General features: G+C 36.4%; 1 protein-coding gene across 1 annotated transcript in view; it reads left to right on the top strand.

The window, feature by feature from the left end:
- Ptpmeg (protein tyrosine phosphatase Meg) overlaps positions 1-18,591 on the top strand; it is a 558,329-nt gene that overhangs the window by 443,085 nt on the left and 96,653 nt on the right. Inside the window, exon 20 of the mRNA XM_090403197.1 lies at positions 16,097-16,161. Coding sequence (XP_090259323.1) covers positions 16,097-16,161 — 65 coding nt within the window. The remainder of the gene's footprint in view (positions 1-16,096; positions 16,162-18,591) is intronic.

Below are 18,591 nucleotides of genomic sequence, written 5' to 3' on the forward strand. Positions count from 1 at the left end.
GGGCATATTGCAAAATTTACAGAATCCTTCATTTTTAAAACAAAGTGTGTATTATTCCTTATATAGGTGTCTGCCTATAAATGAGACTTCTAGCTGCACAAGATATTTAGAGAGAGAAGGAAGGTTGCTGAATATTCTAGCATCAGCTGTAGGCTGCTGTGGTATGTCATGCTTGTGTATCTGAGGCGTTTGTAAATTCTAGAAACCAGAGGCTGTTTAAATGCAAAAAATTTCTTGGTATCTTTGGGCCAGTTGATAAGAACTTTAAATTGTTGATCATGTTATGGGCAAGCATGCTAAGTGGAAGTGACAGCGAAGTAGATTGCAGATGTTTGGGTCAGTTAGTTTTGAACTTTTTTTCACTATAGCAGGCACTAGCTTGCTTTTAATACTACAATGTTACTATCCTATCTTATTTTTTGGCGTACCAACCATTTAATTTTTGACACATTTCTTCATGGCTATTGGACATTGAGAGGTATAACTACTGTTTGGATGTGAATTAACTCTGTGGTATTTTTTGATAATTTCCATAGCATCTTTGCATTAGCAATGATATCAACCTTGAGGATATTAAATGGAGATAAGGCAAAGTTGAAATCTTAGGACAAGATGTTAAGGTCAGTATTTGTGTGCACATTTGAAGATATATTAATCATGACCATGTTATGTGGTAAAAGCTTGATGTGCTAAGAAAATTGAATGAACTTTGTTTGAAGAGAATCTTTCTCTGATGTTTCACAGTTCTAAAGAAGCTACTAACTCTAATTGGAGTAAGCAAGCATGTCTGTCAGTTTGAGATAATTGAAACCTGGTAGTGCTTATGTGCTCCTTGTGTTCACTAGTACAGTGTTTCTCAACTTGTGGGCCGCGATGATGGGACAGGTGGTCCGCAGGCAGACTTAAATTAATTAAATAAATATATAATTTTTATCCAAACAAATTAAAATTGAATAAGTAAGTAAAAATTATTGAAATCAAATAGAGACTTAAAAAAAAACAACAAATAGCATCAGAATGTTCAAAGACGGAAGCAATAAAACTATATTATAAAACAATAAAGCTTCACCCCTCTTATTACTCGTCATTCTGGCACTGCAATAATTTATAGTGGCAGAATGACGAATAATAAGAGGGGTGAAGTGAACAACAATATAGTTTTATTGCTTCTGCCTTCCTTTGCTGTTTTGTCAGATTTGAAGTGAACTGGTGTTATCCACATTTCCACCAATTGCTTGTTGTTAATTGATTTTTTATTACTAAAGGTTTCCTTCTTCAACCAAGGCTCAGTATACCTTCAGAAGTGCTAAATTATACTTGGACAAAGTGTGTCGTGAGTTAACCCCAGTATTTATGTATTTGGAAAACGTGCCCAGGGAATGGAAGGAAAGTAAGATAGTGCCATTGCATAAGGGTGGTAACAGACTGGAAGTGTCTAGGCCAGTCTGTGTGTCATCAGTAGTTAAGATCTTGGAGAAAGTAGTGAGGGACCGTATACAGCATTGGGCAGATGAGGGGGGGGGGTAATGTTATCTGTGAGAGTCAACATGGATTTGTGAAAGGGCACTCTTGTTTTAGCAGTATGCTAGCCTTTTATAATAAAGTTACAAGAACATTAGATGAGGGAAATTACACTTAGATAAGCTGATATTTAAGTTGCAGCACATGGGTCTGGATGTCAGATTGGTCAACTGGATTCAGGATTGGCTGTCTGATAGGTATCAGAGAGTTGTGTATGGTGGAGCAGTTTCAAGGAGGCAGAGGGTTACAAGTGGGGTCCCACAGGGCTCAGTAATAGGACCTATATTGTTTAACCTTTATATCAATGACATTGCCAGTGGATTGCAAGGGGATATTCAGTTGTTTGCGGATGATGCGAAGCTGGGAAGGATTATTAGTAATAGTGCAGATGAGTTAGCCCCGCAAGAGGATTTGAATAAGCTTGGTAGAAGGGCAAATGATTGGGGGTGTCAGTTGAATGCAGGAAAATGTAAGGTCTTGAAGTTTGGGAAACATCGATGGGATGCTACATTCTCTATGGGAGGAGTTATACTGGAGGAAGTAGGGGAGACAAGAGATCTGGGATTGATAGAAACCTGAAATTTAGGGTCATATTGCAAAGGTGGTGAAGGTAACACAGAGGATTGCTGCAATTATGAGAAGGACACTGACCTGCAGAGATAAAAGGGTTATTCCATTGTATAAGTCTCTGATCAGACCACACTTAGACTATTGTTCTCAGATTTGGTCCCCAGGATTTGAAGGGGATAAATTAACTGTGGAAGGATACAGAGACGGATGACAAAGATGGTTTCAGGACTGTACAAGGATAGTTATGAGGATCGGCTGAGGGAATGTGGACTGCAGAGTTTGGTGAATAGAAGAAGGAGAGGTGATATGATTGATACTTTTAAACTGTTGAGAGGGGGTTACAGGGGTGACACTGGGGAGTTCGCTTGGTTGAACAGCGGGAAGGAGTGATGACAAGAGGCCATCCCTGGAAGTTATGAAAGGAAACTGAGAGTGAGGAGCGGTTTCTTTGCATGGAGGGTGGTTGAACCGTGGAATGCATTGCTTGATGGAGTGGTGAGAGCGAGAACGGTCAATGAGTTTAAGGAGTCGTATGATAGACTTTGTGTTTCTTGGGAGGGGGGGGGGAACCTCCCCTCGATGAATCTTGACAGACCTTATGTTCTTAGGAAGGACCTCCCACGATGAGTCTTTTTGACTCCATGGAGGCCTGAATAATAATAATATATTTTTCTGAAACGTTTTTAATAATGGAAAAGTGGCTTAGAACTAGGACTTTGAAAAGAAGAGCAACTGAAACAACTAACCCTAATTGTGATGCACGTGTTGTAATGGCGAGTAAATCTGATACTACTAAAGTAGAAGAAACAAGCAGTTCAAAAAAAAATATAGTAGGAAATATAAATATTTCCTACTGTATTCATATTTCGAATTCGGATTTACTTGGTGTGGAGATGAAAGTGAACAGAAACCTCAATGTGTTTTGTGTTATGAAGTTTTGTTGAATGAGTGCATTATGCCTGTGAAACTCCGATGACATTTTGAAACTAAACATTGCGATGTGAAAAATAAGTAAATTTTTAAAAGAAAGCCAATTTCAGCGATGCTTAGCGACATTAAATCATGGGAAAGATGTAGTTTCGGCCATGGGTTCAGTTAATAGCAAGGCATTGGAAGCATCCTATCTCTTTAGTTTGCGCATAGTGAAAACAGTGAAACTTCATTCTATCGGGAAAAATTTACTAGTTCCTGCAATCGAAGATGTGGTAAAAACTATATTTGGCAACAAGTTACTGAAAGATGTCGATTTGACTCCTCTTTCAATGACACAGTAGGTTGCAGAATTAATGATATGCAGGTGACGTAGAATCTTAGTTAATCGAAAGAGTTAAGAAGAGCCCTTATCGTGCGTTACAAATAGACGAGACTACTGATGTTACAGATGATGTGCAGTTAATATGCTACATAAGATATGCGCATGATAACAACATTCATGATGATATTCTGTTTTGTAGAACTTTGTCATCCCGTACAACTGGAGAAGAAATATTTCACACTCTCAATAATTACATAATACACAAAGGGATCCATTGGAAAAATGTATGAGCTTTTGTTCCGATGGAGCTTGCGCACTTACAGGCAGGTATAGTTGGCGGTTGTTTCTATGGTCAAGGAAGTGGCTCCGGATATGAATTGGGTATATTGTTTATGAAACAAATATGACATAGGGAAAGGTTGGCCTTTAAAGGAATGCCACCAGAATTTAAAACTGTGCTATACAACGCTGTAAAGCTAGTTAATTTTATTAAGGCTCGACCGTTAAATAAAGGTTATTTTCAGTACTCTGCAATGAAATGGGCAGTGAATATATACAACTTTTGCTTCATTCTGAAATTCGCTGGCTTTCCAGGGGCAAAGTACTAACAGGATTATTTCAATTAAGGCACGAAGTTTTATTGTTTGTAAATGAATGTAATTCTAATTTTGCATTGCTCCTTGTTGATGAAGTATGGTTATCAACACTATCCTATCTTTTGGTCATGTTTTTTCAAAATTAAATGAACTAAATCTCTCCCCTCAGGGAAATTCTTTAATTTCCCTGAGGGGAGAGATTTGATCTTGATGCCTACGACAAAATAAAGCCATTCGAGGGAAAAAAAAAGACTGGTGTTGTGCATTAGTTATGTAAAAGACAGATAATTTGCACCTTTCCAATATTGGAATCTTTTTTAGTGGAAAATGATCTTTTTGTTGATTCTGCGTTTCTGGAAATGGTTTGTGACCACCTCAAATCTCTGAAACAGAATTTTGAAACATATTTTCCGAATAACGTTTATAAGAAATTTCTGTGGGTTCGAGATCTATTTCAGGCTTATATTCACAAGAACGACCTTTCGTAATCGTAAAAAGAACAGTTAATTGAGCTTTCAAGTGACAGTGGGATTAAAATGCAATTCCGTGATCTCGGTTTGGCTCGATTCTGGATCTTGCCTTCAGTGAGAAGTGAATTTCCTGAATTATCTGAAGAAGCACTGAAAATCGTCATGCAATTTTCTACACCCTGTTTTTGTGAGAAAGGATTTTCATTACTCGTTCAAATAAAAACAAAATACAGAAATCGTCTTAGTGTGTGTGCCGACTTACGACTGAAGTTGACCAATATTGAGCCAGATATCCAGCAGCTCTGCAAAGGCTGAGAAGCTGAACCATCTCATTAAAAATAAGTAGTAACATAATTATATCGTATTATTTATTTGGACTACAGTTTCCAGTTATTGTCATTACTGGTTTTTAATTAATCCATTTCCAAAATCGGGGATGAAACGAAAGTTATGCAAAGTGATGTCACAGTGAGGCTCAGCTCTGTTGGCAAGGAGGATAGCTGCCCACATCTCATTTTGCGAAGTTCCATATCTCATATGGTCACTTTTGGGAATATGTGGCTGAGCTCACCAAATCCGTCGCATGCAGACAACAATATCCATATGGTCATGGATTATACAGAAACACACATCACAATGTAACGAATACAAGCAGCACACAGGATGGATATAAATAAAACCACCACACGATAATGAATCTGATAGATTTACGATGACCACTGTTGTGCCTCTGGATAAAACAGGACAGATATAATTAAAACCACTATCATAACACGATTAGTACAAATCACATGCATACGGTCACTGGTGGAAAAATGTGCCCGACTACATGGATGGCACTTTGCAGCTAACATAGTGGGCTGGACTGTTTATAGATATCGGGAAGGACATCATATAACAGGATGTCTTAAATTTTTTTGCTGATCATGGAAAACTCGTCAAGGAAATAAGGCAATTCGTATCGGCCAGAAATGTTTGTGTATGTATTAATGGCTTTGAGATGTTCTGAGTGACATTTTTTGGGTATATGCAGGGGATGGTTTGGACAGGACAAGGGATGTTATCCATGATGGAACCCATGGATGTCAAGTTCGTATTCAGTATTATGATGACAACAGTAAGATAAGAACAACATTATTCCATCGTCTCACAACGCACTTAGCGAATGGAACAGTTTACATGTCACAGGTCAAATCAGAGAGTGCATGAAGATGAAAGCTGTTGTGGGGCTAACTTCATGAGTATGGGCAGATAAATGGCATAACATATAAAATATAACAGTTGCTGCAGGTAGATGAATGGGGATTAAAGATAAACGTCATTGTGGGCAGATGAATGAAGGTTTCAGCAGGATGGCGCTGACATTCCCCATTCATTGCCCATGGTACTAATGGCGCTAAAAAAGTTGTTGTGGGATGAGCTTAATGAGTGTAGGGAGATGAATGGGGATAACATATAAAATATAAAAGTTTGCTGTGGGCAGATGAATGGGGATTTTAGTGGGACGGCGGTGTAATACCCATTCATTTGACCACAGGAAATCGGAAACTGATACCTTTTATTTGTTTAATAAAAATTAAAACTTTGTTCAGTGATGATACACTTTTAATCGTTTATTTCCAATTTAATTAATTATGTCTCCATGTGTATTCAAAACATGCTTTTAGATTTATTATGTTATAAAAGGCACAGTTTTTCCAATATGTTGGTAATCCCCACATACATTTTTTTAAAATAGTTACATAACTTAGTGGTCCGTAAAATTGTTGTAGGCATTTTACTTCCTTGTCAACCTTGCCAACAATAACCTTGCCATTTTTCCTATTAATTATTATTCCCAAGGTAAAAAAACTTATTTACATCTATATCTCCTCCAGAGATTCTTATTCAAAATAAAAACACCTTGTAGCAACTTGTATAGGTAAAGTTGATAAGGCTCTGTATTACTAAAACCTTGGTATTTAGGGTCTAGCTACTCACTGAGGAGTCCTCAAAAAAGGACTCCTCAGTGAGTAGTCCTTCTTTTCTATAATATAAAGTACATCTCTTAGTGAGATGTGCTTTACATTATAGAAAATACTAAGAATAGTGATCAGAGCTTTACGCACCTTTACCATGAGTTGCCCTGGTATTGCATCAACTTTAGACTTGAACTATGTTCAGGCACAAACTTATCTCTTTGCTTACTTGGGATTAGGAGTAAAATAACCAAGCTTATAAAATTACTTGGTAACCCTAATATACAATATCCCGAAGTTAAAAAATTAATTATATCTCCTCCAGAGATTCTTATTAAAAATAAAAACACCTTGTAGCAACTTGTATAGGTAAAGTTGATAAGGCTTTGTATTACTGAAATCTTGGTAATTAGGTGCTTTACATTATGGGAAATACTAAGAATAGTGACAGAGCTTTAACCACCTTTACAATGAGTTGCCCTGGTGTTGTACCATCTTTAGAATTGAACTATGTTTCAGGTGAAAACTTAACTGTTTGCTTAATATACTGTATAACACTACACAGTAATACAGTACTATACAGTACAACACTATACATTCCAAAACAAGAATATAACCTAAGTTTGTCATGATTTATCTTCAAGAAATAATATTCTTTTATATTATATATATATAAAAGCAATTGAACATTCAGCAATTGAACATTTCAGTTGGGCCCTACATGAAATTGATTGGAAAGGCACCTGTTCCTTACATCATACCAAGACTTGGTATGAATGCAAATTTGTAAAAGCCTATGAAATTCTAATCAATCTCCTAATCTCGACAATAATGATGGCCTAAAAATCCCAAAGAATATGGATGGTGCACAGTTCAATCCCACATAACTTCTATTTCAAGTTCTCCAGCAATACCCCACACTATAAGGGACATGGATGTCTCTTATAGTGTGGTGTAGTATGGAATATCAGAGAAAATAAATTCTTTTAAAAATGTTAATTTTTTTTTAATTACATATTTGCTATCAAAAGCTGCTACAAAAAATAGAAAGATAACCTAAGTTTGTCATGATTTATCTTCAAGAAATAATATTCTTGAAGTTTAAATTTATATTTAGAAATTATAATCTAGAAATTTAAATTTTCTAGATTATAATTTAAGTTTAATTAATTTATATATGCAAACCTTCATAGAAAGTGCTATTCCAGACAACAGAAGTAGCTTAAATGACAAATGAGTGGGACTAGTATGTTCAGTAAATGCTTATGTTATTATAGATTTAGGGGGATTGGGACAGATGACAATTTTGCTGAACAGTGTCTTGGATGATGTATCTGGGGGGGGGGGGGGCAATATATATATATATGGGAACCGACTGTCTGTGATAGAGAAAAAGAGAAGTAATTGGTTAACAGATTTGATCTTTTAGCTAGCATATAGAAGTTTTCAGACAAGAGAGCATATTCTAGTGTTTGGGGAGATTTTGGATTTGTATAGTTAGTAGCCAGATAAGTAAAAAGTAATGTTTTGAATGAAAACAGATGCCAAGTTTTTGAAGCCTTGGGATGCTATGGAGTAAGAAGAGGTTATTTTTTCAAGAAAAATAAATAGTTGTTTTTTGAAGTATATCATCACCCATTGAACAGTGGTATGGAAATTACGAATCAGGTTGTAGAAGATCTTGAAGTCTGGGATGTTTGAGCACTGCAAGGCTTATGATAAGAGTTGGAAAAATGAAGCGTTCTGTCATCAGCAAAACTGTGGATAGAATTTGAAGTTAGTGAGAGAAAGTTGGTTATGAAGAAGAGAGTGAATTATATAGCACAATCTTGAGGAACACCTGCATAAGTAGAAATCTGAAGAGAGAGAGAGAGAGGGAGAATCATCCAACATTAATTGCCTTGAACAATCTAATAGAAAACTAGTGATTCATTTACAAAGGATGGATTACAGACCATAAGATGGTTATTTGCTGAGAAATCTTCTGTGCCACACTTAAATACGTGTGAATGTCAAAGGAAACAGCAGGATTTCTCCACACCTTTCCATGGTCACATCTAAGGTAGGTAGGTAATGTCCATTCCAAAAGCCATCAAACTATTGATGGGTTTTTGGAATGGACAAAATAATAGCTGAATGTGAGCTTGCTTCCATACTGTAGGGTGGGATGCCAGCTTAATATAACAGTGTATTCAAATGACAAAGGACAGTTGTTAGTTTAGGAGTACATCTCTTACAGCGTAGAAATAATCATGATCAGAAGCCTTTTCGATATCTAGATTCATGGTTATTCTGATGGAAGGTAACACAAGACATGATGCATTGTTTCTTATGTAGTTGGATGTGATATGCCATGGTCATCTCTGCAGGAGTTGAAGTGAAGAATGATGTTAGGCGGTTAACTTTATCTTCAGATTTCAATATCATATTTACATTTGTTAATGTTTATTTTATAATTGTTGAGGAATTTAATGTGAACTGAAAATGAAGGTGGTGTTTTTGTTTCAAACCACTTGCAGTTTTTTTTTTTTTTTTTTTTTTTTCAGACTGCCTTGGCACACTTCTGAGAAACTGTAGCTTAGATTTGGGGAATGAAGGCACTTGTTCTAACATGGATAATTTCTTTAATTTGATCAAACTTTCAGATTCTACCATGATCATTCATCACCCATTGAAAATACCACCATCCTGCTTATCGGAGGCATGAGGTGGCTGCCTCCATGTTTCATCTCCAGGTGTGGGTGATGGCTTTGTTGATTACGTTCAGTACACTATTAATGAATTAGGGATCTAGCACTTCCTCCATTTGAGAATACAGCAGGAAAGCAGTACCTGTAAGCTGGCTGGCTGCTGGAGGCTTCCCATTCAGCTGGCAAATAATCATTCTGCTGCTTACTTTGCCACATAATGTCTGGAAGATACATCATGATCAAAAGCCTTGATATCTAGAGATATATTAGTGTATTTTTTTTTGGAGGGGGTACTATCAAGGTCATACTTGAATTGAATTTGGACACTCTCTGTGTGGGAAATTGTGTACAAGTCCCTCACCTCAGCTTTATGCTTTTTGTTCTTTAAGTTTTCTGCACCAACTCTCCCATGATAACCTAAAGATAACCCAACAAATAATAGCATTACTGTAGATGTAAATAAACTCCCATAAAAAATAACTAAAAATCATTAAAAAATATGAAAAACACAAAAAAAAAATTGCAACAAAATAACAGAAATACACCCCCACCTGAAAAACCTAAAATGATGTGCTAAATTTTCATCCAATAAAACATTTTCACATCCATTTACAGACATCAAAACTTGATTTGCTGTTCCTGAGCAAACCCCAATTGGCATCCACTGCTATAGTCCATCTCTGCTATTCCAGTTACATATGCATGTTGAATATAAAATATCAGAGTTCTGAGGAACATCTGCATTAATAGAAAATCTGAAGAGAGAACAGTTTCTACCATACACTGTTCAGCCTGATAAAAATCTCATTCCAGTTATAAAGGTGAAAGGCAGACCATAAATGATGCCAGTGATGTCAATATTCCTGGTGGAATATTGACATCACTGGCATCATTTAGATCTTTCCACCTTGTGCCAAAGGAATGTCATTTCCTCAGCTATTCACAACGGGGTTGTGAATAGCTGAGGAAATGACATTCCAGTAAAGATGAAACTTAAATGAAATTGTAATCTGAATTACCAAGTAGTGTGGTCATGTGGCCATGTACCTGGAAGGAGAACTGGCTAAGAAAAGATTTAGAATGTTTGGTTAGTGGAGAGAATCATTAGGAATTCTGGTTTGGAAGATGAACAGTTTGCTTCATTGCTTTTTGCAAATACCTCAGCTTCTCTTCTGGATTGGTCATTGAAATTGAAAAAGGATGCCAGTTTGAGTTGTGGACATTAAATTCATCAAGAAAGGTGAGTTTTAGCATAGTTGAATCACAGTTAAATCAAGCTTCAAGGATAAAAAGTCAGAATGATTTTCAGAATTGGGAGAGCAATAGCGAGATGGCAGATGGTACAATTAGAGCCAAGGAAATCTTAAGCCACAAGAAGGTTAAAAATGGGAAGCAATGGAGCTTCGGGATTAGGCTTCCTCTGACAAGAATATTCGATGGTAGAAGGAATCATACATTATTCAGTTTGAGCAGTGTAGATGAGCTATACTTGTCATAGCAGTAATTTGGGATTTGCTCAGAAACAGGAGATCAAGTCTGGATGGCTGCAAGTGATGGATCAAGTGATGGTGCATATGGAAGAAATTTTTTTTTTTTTGTATGGTTTCCTAAATTTTTTTTAATCATTTCAGGTATTTTGTGAGGAAGGTTTTTTTCTTTTTTTTTGACTGCAGTGACCCTGTATTTATTTAGGTTTATTATAATGTTTATAATGTTAGCATTATAGACATTTTGCCCATACAGAGCACATCCTATCTTGATAAACAATACCCATCACATACCACCATAGTCTCTCTCCAGTCACAATCTCACAGTGACTGGAGTGGTAGCAAGAGTATCTACCAGCTGATTTGGAAGCCTTTTAAATGCATTACCATCAAGTTTGGTTCCATACACTTGATGGCCATCCTGTTGAACTGCTTTACTGCTACCCCTCCTCCACAGTATATTTGACATGCCTTTGAATGTCATGAAATGTAACGTTATCTTTGCCATGTCATTATTTAAGTTTGCTGATATTTTGGTGTCCATGCGGTTAGCCGAGTGGCTATGCTCTTCGCAACCATATGCCTGTGATAGGAGTGTCCTGGGTTCAATTTCCGTCGCTGATGTGAGAAGCTTAGGATCTTTCTCGGACATAGCCAAGTTAGCCGGTCTCAGGCGTGGACTGCAGGGTTTGACTGGAGTTTTTTCCTCCCACAAGCAGGCATACTGACCTTGAGAACGTAACACTTCTACAGCATAGGACACCTCCAGGAATAAGGAGTAATCAACCTATTCCATAGGATTTCGGTTCCAAATGCTTACATGGTAAAAAGTGTACACTACATCATAAATTAGGATTGGATATGATATTTTGGTGCGGTATTTTATAGTTCAAACTGCATTTCCAGTAACAGAAAATCACTAAGTTTAAACTGATTCAGAGAACCACTATGAACTATATAGTGTTTCTCTGAATGCACATAATTCCTGTTGTACTATATTACTCTTAGATTTAATTAAACTTTACTATATAATAGGGTATGGTTTGATTATTTTCAATATATATAATGCATATATGATGATCTCTCAATTATCTGACCTCCAAATTTTTATTATTACTACATCCTCCATGAAGTCAGCAGACTCATCGTGGGAGGTTCATTCAGCTGATAACGTATCTCATTTCCTCCTATCCTATCTCATACTGAATTTTAAAATCTCTAACACTCTGTGCATTAGCAACATATTCCAGTAATGTGCTCCATTCACCAACAATTCTCCATGTAAAAAAAATCTTCTCCTCACACCCCTCTTCACTGCAGTCTTACATAACTTCCAGGGATGGCCTCTGGTTCTTCCTCTCTCTCTCTCCTCTTCTACTCATTTTATAATCTTCTCTGGATTAATCTGATAAAATCAGGATTATCTCACTAACTTAAATGTCTCTATTATATCACCTCATTTCCTCATATCTCCCAAACTCTGTAATTCACATTCCTTCAACCTTTCTCACCATAGCCAGTATTCCAGAGTCCTGATATTGTCTTAGTCACTCATCTCTGTATTCTCTCCAATGTTTTCAAATCACATTGAAAACTATGTGACTAGTGTTTTGTATGGCACAACCACCTCCTTATCCCTACATGTAAGTGTACATCTTATCATAGCGACAGTATAATATGTAGTCTTTGCAACACTTGCAATATGCCCTCTAAACTTCAGTCTACTGTCAGCCATCACTCCCAGATCTGAAATCTCATCCACTTCCTACAGTACAGCACCATCAATATAGTACACAGCCTTATATTTTAGCACTCCAAAATGCAACACCTTGCACCCACTTCTTAATATTAAAACTACAACTCCTCTCCTTTGTCCAAGTCAAAAATCTATTCATATAATTAACATCAGCAAAAAACTGAATATCCCCAGTCAGTCCACATGATATATCATTTAAAAAAAAAAAAAAAATGAGTTAAACAGCAGTCTTCCAAGAACAAAACTCTAGGCATGCTGCTGGTTACTCTTCCTTTTTGAGACACTGCACCATTACACACAACTTGCTGGTATCGTAAAGTCAGTCACCAATCCATCTAACCAATATACTATTTATTCTCATCCTCTGCAGCTTGTACACCAAATTATCATGTTGTAATCTGTCAAACTTGTGACCAAGAAGGAAGTGCAGTAGCAGAAAAGCTAAAATAAAAAAAATAAGCTGAAAAAAATCTTACTTGAGGATACACCCATAGAAGAAGTTGATTAGTTTAAGTACTTTACAATATCTTTAATCTGATATCTAATATCTGATCTTGATCTGCAATCTTTATTGCAGATCAAGATCAGATATTAGAACAAAAATTGCAAAAGCAACTACAGCACTCCAAAAACTAAAACCACTATAGACCGATAACAAGCTTACAATTACCAACAGATTATGCTCTGTTGATACACTAGTTAATTCAGTACTTCTATATGGAAGTTTCACTTCCATATAGAAGACTCCTCCTAAAGGAAGATGAAGAGAGATTTATATGTCTAGACAGACTAGATATCTATCTAGTCTGCCTCTTTTTCGTGTTCCTGAAATGGTCTACTGATGCAGAAGGACATATTTCAGGAACACAAAAAAGAGGGAGATTGGATAGACAATATAAAAAGTTGGACCACTGCTTGCTTCACTTACAGAGCTGAAAGCAATTATCAATCAAAGACTGTAGAATATTTCTGTAAAGAATATTACCTAATATCTACTCTACAGTCCTTTGTGGACTATGGGATGAAGAAGAAAAATCTATCAAACACTTTTTGCAAAGTCCAAGAATATCACAGCCTTATACTAACACTTGTTACCTTATCATAAAATGCAAGTAAATTGCTAAACCAAGACTTACCATTTACAAATTCATGCTGGTCATCATAAAGAATGTTATGTCCATCAATTCAATCTAGTTTTCTATTCTTAACCACTCTCTCTAACACCTTGACTACGACTGCAGTTATACAGACTGATCTATAATCGGAAACTTCTATCCTAGAATCATGCTTGTGAAGTGGTACTATTTTGCCTTCTTTCCACTACTTTACCCACTGCAAGACTTTCATTTAATAACCAGGTCAAGGGCATAGCTAACTGTTGTGCACATGCCTTAAAAATATGTGTCAATATGTCATCCATTCCCACAAACTTATAAACATCTAACCCAATCAACACCTGATACACCTCAGATTCTTTCACTTCCATTTCTCTCAATACTTGTCTCTCCTTCTACATATTGCCGTATCACTTAGACCAGTATGATATATACTGATAAAGTGCTCATTCAATAATTCCACTATATCCTTTGCAACGGTCACTCTGCTGTCATGATTCTCGACTAGTGTCAGCCAGCCATGATTATTGTTCCTCTTGCTTACCATATAGTGAAAAAATACTCTTGAATTAACCTTGGGCTGACCATCCAATCTCCTCTCATACTGCACCTTTCTTTCTCTACTGTGCTCATCACCTTCCTAGCCTGTTCTTTATACACCTCACAGATCTGATCACTATCAACTGTCTTGTACCTCCTTCATAACATTTTTTTTTCGAACTCAGCTTCCTTGATTTCATTGTTCATCCATTTCACTCTACTCTGTTTACTTAAATCTTGGTATGCAGTTATATGTTGCTTGTGTCTGATACTGTCTTATGAATTCCCATGAAATTACAACATCTTTTCTGCACAGCCTTTTGCTATACATTGGGTAAATGAGTTGTTGCTAGTTGACTATCCCACAATCACCCACCTTACGATTTCACATATGTCCTTTTTTGGCAGTAACCTTTTCTTCATTCACCACTTCCCAAACAAGTAGCCCATGATTACTCTCACCAACTGGCGTTTGTGTTAATATCTCATTAACAACTACATCTTGTGAAGACATCACCAAATCCAACACTCTAAGATCTCTAGTTGCTTCAGTCATGTGCTGCTTAAGATATTTATCCCTCAAAAATTCAACAAACTCACTCTCCTTATGTCCATACACTATCTTCTCCTTCCATTCTATATTCCTGTAAACAGCATTCTATCAGGTACTAGCCTGTTCATTTCAACTTCACACCATCAAATCACCATCAAACCAATTATCTCTGGGCATACCGACTCAGTCAGTGCAACAAATTCATGTCTCTTATTTTGAATACTCTTTACATTTATATGCAGATATAACAATTCCTGCATCTTTGAGGCCATTCTACCAACCCCAGCATTCTCTACCTTTATTCAAATTAAGTGGATATTGAATCCAACATTATTTCTTAGCCGAATAAGAAACTCATAGATAGAAAATCTAAGAGTTTCATGCCAAATATAGAAAACTATAAAAGTTCAGCGAGTCCAAGCGTAAGCCAACAAGTGGACCACTTGTTGGCTTACGCTTGGACTCGCCAAACTTTTATAGTTTTCTATATTTGGCATGAAACTCTTAGATTTTCTATCTATGAGTTTCTTATTAGCGCACCTTTTGATGACTCATACAGTAAAGATATAAGCTTTGTATTACTGCAACCTTGGTATTTACATCTGGGTCTACCTATTCACTGATGAGACCTCAAAAACGGTCAAAACCGGTCTGGGTAGTGACCTTCTCCCATAATGTATAACAGCATACTTGGGTTTCGCATTATGGGAAAATACTAAGGACAGTGATCGGAGCTTACTACACCTTTACTACGAGTTTCCCCAGTATGTACCACTTGTTGGCTTGCGCTTGGACTCGCCGAACTTTTATAGTTTTCTATATTCGGCATGAAACTCTTAGATTTTCTATCTATAAGTTTCTTATTCAGCTAAGAAATAATGCTGGATTCAATATCCACTTAATTTGAATAAATTTACTTTGCCGAAGTGAAGCCTATTGGCTCTTTATCTCAGTAATTCTCTACATTAGCTACTATACCAAATCACTCTCGCTTTGGATTGACCACTCCTGCTTCCCTGATCCTGACTCTGATTTCCATGCCTGTCTCATCCTCACCTTTATGCATTCCATCACTTTGTCCTGCTGCAACCACATCAACAACCTTATATCCTCCTTCCTCCTCCTTCACACCTATTTGACTGTGCTCTCCTGCTTCACAAGTACCCTTTGATCATTCACTATATTAACTTCTTGATTCTGTGTCTTCTCAGCAGACAGTAACTTTTCTAAATGCCCAAGACCAAAATTCATTTAAATGTAATCTGTCAACTTTAAAGATTCCAACCCCCCCTTTGACTTACACAACTTAGCTCTCACTAATCATTATCTCTATTCTCCTATACTTCCTGAAGTCTATCAATATTCCATTTTTCACCAAGTCATAATGATTCAAGTAACCAATGTTTCAATGGGTTAGCACGTCATCCAAGTCCTATAATGGCACTAGTGTAACTGCACATTCATTTAAGCATACACACTAACTGACTACAGTATTATTTTCACATCTTGATCAGATAATTGATGGATCATGCTGTAACTATATTTGGGATTTATATTCTTGTTTATTTGACTTTGCAAATTCCAGATGATTCAACGAGAGTATTGATACATGGCGGAACAGGTGATTATATCAATGCAAGTCATGTTAATGTAAGTTATATCATTTTCATATTCTTTTTCATTTTATCACTTCAAAAATGTCTTAGTTGTAATTTCATGAGGCAAAAACATACCTTGATTACATTATGGAGTGGTTAATGTGTACATAATATACTGTTTATATTGTAAGATTGAAAGTCTCCTGCCATGCTATGATAGAGGCGAATTGAGGAGTAGGCACTAATAGCAAATGAATCAATATGCATTTGTGCAGAAGGAATGATGTAAGGTTTGTGGACCTATGGTCTGACTTTGACTGAAAGAAGAATTTGTATAATGCTAATGGATTCCATCTAAATTGTTTTGGTGTTTGTTGTCTAGGGAAGGCTTTGTTCACTAAACATGCTGCAGTGCAAATTCAGGAAAACTTACACAATTATGTGTTTGTGTGTGTGTGTGTGAGAGAGAGAGAGAGAGAAAATGAAGGCACCTATGAGGCAAGTGAGTGTGATAATGACCAACAAGTGTGGAATCTAGTCTCGTCTCTCTAGCAAATATATTGAATAGGGTAGTCAATTCAAAAAGGGAAGGTGGTTAGAGATGGTGGTTAGTTTAAAGGGATGCTCCAGTTGCTATGATAGAGGCGAAAATAAGTATAGAAACTTTTACAAGTTTCTATACTTATTTTTTATGGTATTAACAACACCAAACAATTTTATCATAAGATGCTTTATTAACTGTTTATATTTCGCTGAATTTCAAATCAGCATCATCAGACCACAACACAGCTAGTATACTTGACAGTGAGTAAGTGAAACAATACAATTTTAATGGACAAAAGATCTTAAGTCCTATTTTTGGCACCCTCTGATGTTGTAAAAAAAAAAAAAAAAAAAAAACATTACAGAATAACAGTCTCCCAAACATGGAACATTTTGCAAACAAAGTACTTAACACGGCTATATAAAAGCCACTAGTGTGGTTATGCTATGTAGACATGACACTTTGAATGCATTTGTCACCAACCAACACCCCAAAATCCGCTTCACAGTAGAAAAGGAATCAAATAACTGTTTACCATTTCTTGACACATTAGTCACTACCTTTCAGATAGATCATTATCTTTTTCCATTTACAGAAAGCCAACACACACATAGGAAGATACCTACATAAACAATCACATCATCATCCAGTTCAACAGTATGGCATTTTAAAAACACTTACACACAGAGCCAGAGTCATTTGTTCTAACGATACAGCTCTGTCCACAGAATTCAAATATCTGTGCCATACGTTCTTGGCCAATGGCTGCAATCCCTACAAAATAGATAAAATACCCCATAGCCCCGTTACCCCTCGCTCCCCTAATACACAGGAACACGACATTACCATTTCTATTCCCTATGTCAGAGTTATACATCAGAAAAGGTAGCCAAAGTACTGATGAAACATGGCCTTTGCACCATATTCAAACCTCATGTTAAAGTAGTGACTCTAATCTACTCATCTAAAGATAAATTTCACCCTCTAGCACATCCTGGAGTGTATGAAGTTCCCTGTGACTGTGACTTGGCCTACATGGGCAAACAGGAAGATCAGTTAACATCTCCCTGGAAGAAATAAAAAATATATTTGCTACTATTACTATGACAAGTTAAGACTGACAGATCACGTGTTGGATACCCCTTCACACAGGATTAGATGGAAAAAACGAATGTGCTATTTAGAAGCCATTATAGATCTGAAAGATTATTTTTTGAGTCAGCCATGGCTTTGAAGAATTCTTGTAACCTGAACAAATATGGTTGCATTAATTTGCCAAAAATTTGGGAGACTGTTATTTTGTCCATTATAATTGTATTGTTTTCACTTACTGTTGCATATACGCTGTTGTGCTCTGATGATGATGATTTGAAATTCAGCGAAATATAAGCAGTTAATTAAACATCTTTTGATAATTGTTTGGTGGTGTTAATACTGTTAAAAATAAGTAATGAATGGTGTAGGAGAAATGTTTCGGCACTCGGCTAGAGGGTCCAGAACAAGAGATCATTCCTAGAAGTTGAATAAAGTTGTGGTTAGTAGGGGTATGAGGACTAAATTTTTGCCTAGAGAGTTGTAAATGAATGGAATAGGTTGCCAGAGTCAGTTTTGAGTGCTTGTTTGTTAATGGGTTCAAGGAGAGGTACGATAGATTGATTGTGTTGATAGTTTGGGTCTCCCGTGATGAGTCTTCAGACTCCATGGAAGTGCCCGCACAATAATAATAATACTTTGTCTGATATTAATTCAATTCTATTTTGACTGTATGGCTTGCTGCAGAAGCAAGTTAATAAGGATACATATTCTACTATGGTAGATTGCTAGCTGACTGAGATTACAATATACAGCTGAGATTTGAAGAAGCTTTAAAACAGTAAATCCTGTAGCATTTTTAATGCTTTTAGTTTTGCTGTTATTTTGATGTGGTATTTATTAGTT

Source organism: Typopeltis vanoorti, chromosome 13 (assembly GCF_054136105.1).
Source record: "Typopeltis vanoorti isolate ZY-2024b chromosome 13, IOZ_Tvanoo_1.0, whole genome shotgun sequence".
NCBI classification, from domain to species: domain Eukaryota; kingdom Metazoa; phylum Arthropoda; class Arachnida; order Uropygi; family Thelyphonidae; genus Typopeltis; species Typopeltis vanoorti.